This window comes from Echinococcus granulosus (genome assembly GCF_000524195.1).
Source record: "Echinococcus granulosus chromosome Unknown EG_S00308, whole genome shotgun sequence".
NCBI lineage: Eukaryota > Metazoa > Platyhelminthes > Cestoda > Cyclophyllidea > Taeniidae > Echinococcus > Echinococcus granulosus.
Window position 1 is genome coordinate 22,761 of NW_020170688.1, and position 2,958 is coordinate 25,718.

At 40.5% G+C, this 2,958-nt stretch overlaps 1 protein-coding gene across 1 annotated transcript; it reads right to left on the bottom strand. All coding sequences in view use genetic code 11, as the record gives it.

The window, feature by feature from the left end:
- Positions 1–518: 518 nt before the first annotated feature.
- Positions 519–2,712, bottom strand: EGR_10944 (hypothetical protein; the record flags this gene model as incomplete). The annotated part of the gene is made up of 2 exons (XM_024500193.1): positions 519–629; positions 2,677–2,712. 2 exons carry the CDS (start codon positions 2,710–2,712, stop codon positions 519–521), a joined length of 147 nt encoding a protein of 48 aa, XP_024345396.1.
- Between the last annotated feature and the right edge of the window lie 246 nt (positions 2,713–2,958).

Here is a 2,958-nt window from a genome sequence, read left to right on the forward strand (position 1 = left end):
ACTGCACCGTCTGGCTGAAGGTAATTTCAAAGCCTGTACGGGGAAGGCAAATTTTAAATGCCATCGTTTTGGACATGTTAAGGGAGAAGAAAGCGTATGGACCTCATTAACCTTAGCTATAAATGGCTTTGTAGTGTTTACTCTTGGCCATGAAACTTGAGCTGAAACCATGGAAGCGCATCGTTCTTCTTCACTTCCTTGTAAAAAATGTTGTCATAAGCCCTCGGATGGTGTACTCTTGCACACAGGAGATATGTAGTCCTCCTGTAAAACTGCCATACTTTGGGTCCGTGGACATTTTAGTAAAAAATTTTGAGTCAAAACAATGAGCTAGAATTGTAGAAACACTTCACTCTCTTTTAACTCTGTTCCATTCATCACTGCTTGCGAAAGGGATTTCTGTTGCATAGTAATCCCTCTGTTGGCTAGCCAGTATTGTAATGAGGAATTTTGTGTATGAAATATGGGCAAAATCAAGGAAGTGGGCTGTTCCTGTTTAACTCTTTTCGTGCAGGATATTATTCGAATAAAACCTCTTGCTGACGCTGTCCTTCCATCCATGACGAAGGCAGTTCTTCTGTGATACAGACTTTGTTTCGATAATCCGCCACTGTAGAGTAGAAGTTTGCCTATAAATGTCGCATTAGAACCACGTAAGCAAGTCGTTTCCATTTTTCTTTTCGAATTGGAGGTAAATAGTATATGATCTTGCCTCGTACATTTCTAGGGTGCATTTTAGAAGAACCTTTTTAGTGAAACAATCATTCTCAAGGCTTCCATGCAATGTAGTAAGTGAGTGCGGCGAATGACGTCGACATATTGCCCATTGTAGTTGGATGGTGCCTTCTCTGTCAGTGTCACGCAGTGCTTCCTTAAGGAAGTGAATTTTTCGGTCACAAAGTTGAATGCTGTCATTTTGTTCATTACTGTACTTTGGCGTAGCGTTTTTCTGTTTATTCCTGTGTGGTTAGTATTTTTTCGATATTGTCGTCTTGCCTTTCGTGGACAGACTTGGAATTGTTGCTGTAGAAAGCAGCTACTGCTGGTCTTGACAAACCAGAGCGTCTCTGTCACTTTCTTTTTACCACATTAATCCAGGTCTTCCTTAAACACTTTGAAGAAGACAGCCAACACGATTGCGTTTCCATTGTTTGCATCTACCTATTGACTCAAGGGTTGACTTAAAACAATACAATAGGTTCCATAATGGAAGAGAAAAGAGGGAGGGTTAGAGGTTTAAAAACTTGCTAGGATTTTGAGTGGCCAAACATTGCACTGTTTGCTCTAATTTGCGTCTCTTCATCTATCCATGGGAAAGATTTTGGCCTGCACCTCGGTGGTTTAGCAAGAGAACCAACACGCAAGGATTGCTCCTACTCACTGATTTGCCTTCCATTTAATACCCCTTTCTCCTCACTGTAAGATAGTCATGTGCTGTGTTGGTGCCTTTGTATCTCGAGCGAAAATTTCCTTTTCCTTATATTTACGCATGCATCAATTGGGCATGTTTAAATTGTTGCCTTTGAGATAGGGATTGAGATATAGTTGGAGTCAAACTAGACCTATGTGGACATTTTACAAATTTAGTCACTGAACGATATCTCGGTTCCGGTATTTAATGTTATTCTTTAGATTTATAGCCGTATGTGTCATCCACTACCCCGAGGTTTCAATAAACACTTTGCCAGTGCAGATGGTCGTGACGCGTTTCACAGACCACGCACTCCTCCTCTCTTCTTCTCATGCGCATAAAACTGTACCGAAAACAGGTCCATTCCCGTCGCTTATTGTTTGCCCTCAGCCCCGCGTCTTATGACTTTTTAAAGCTAGCGCACTATTCAAAATGATTTTACGCCTTAAATAGCCAATTGAAGAAGTTAACTAAGTCCTCTGCGAGCGAATGATCACAGCACAAGTTGATGTAATTAACTGTGCTGTTCCACTTGGGATATCATAACACTATGACAGAGGAGGAATGCAGCAGTTCTCAGACTGATTTTTTCCTGTGCGCAGACAATTCTACACGATAACTTTTCCATCAATTTTATGCATGAGATGTTAGATTAGAAAGGTGGATGTTACTCCAGTGCTGTGCAAACCTTTAGTTTCATATTTTAAAACTTACTGTTTATTATTAATTTTTCTGTGGCAAGAAGCTATCCTCACGAAGTCAAACTAATTCACTAGCTTCGGACTAAAATATTATTCAGCGTTAGAATCACGACAATGTCACGTCATAACGAGGATGGCATGGGGTTCGTGACAAACAGCCCCCCGGGGAGTTAAACTGAGTAGCCACACGGTAGACGTACGTAAGTCATTGGACCTCATTGTTTGTGACCTTAAGTGCAAATAAACAAGTAATATGAAATAAAATGAAAGCGAATCTTGCCTCAAAACTATACATACTCTGTTCCTGAGCCATCTTGATAATGCAGAGGGCGGAAGAGAGTGGAATTATTTCAAGTTCTTGGTTTGTTATAATGATGTGGAAAAGGGCTAATGTGTTTAACAGCAATAGAGATTAGTTGAGATAACCACTTGTGCTTCATTTATTTCCATTGCTAAAATACCGATTAGATCGATTCGCTTTTATGTAGCATGCAGGTTTTTCCCAAGAACTTCCCAGTCTTTGACACTAGTCGGATCCACTGTTTATTATTGCATCAAACACACCCACTCCGCCAGCGTGATCAGTTGTTGTTGTGTCATTAAGGCATAGTGTGCTTATGGAAATGCTTAAGGAGCTTAACTGTCAGGTCATCCACATAAGAGAAAATAAAGTCTTTAGTAGTATTTCTGTGTGATGAATAGATATGCGATACACATTTTCTCACTTCTACCATTTGTTTTTCAGTAAGACTAACTTCCGCACGTGACGGACGAGGCCATTCAGTGTACTAACATGGAATGAATTGAGTACACAATATGTAGAAGTATAAGGCGACGTGCCACGCC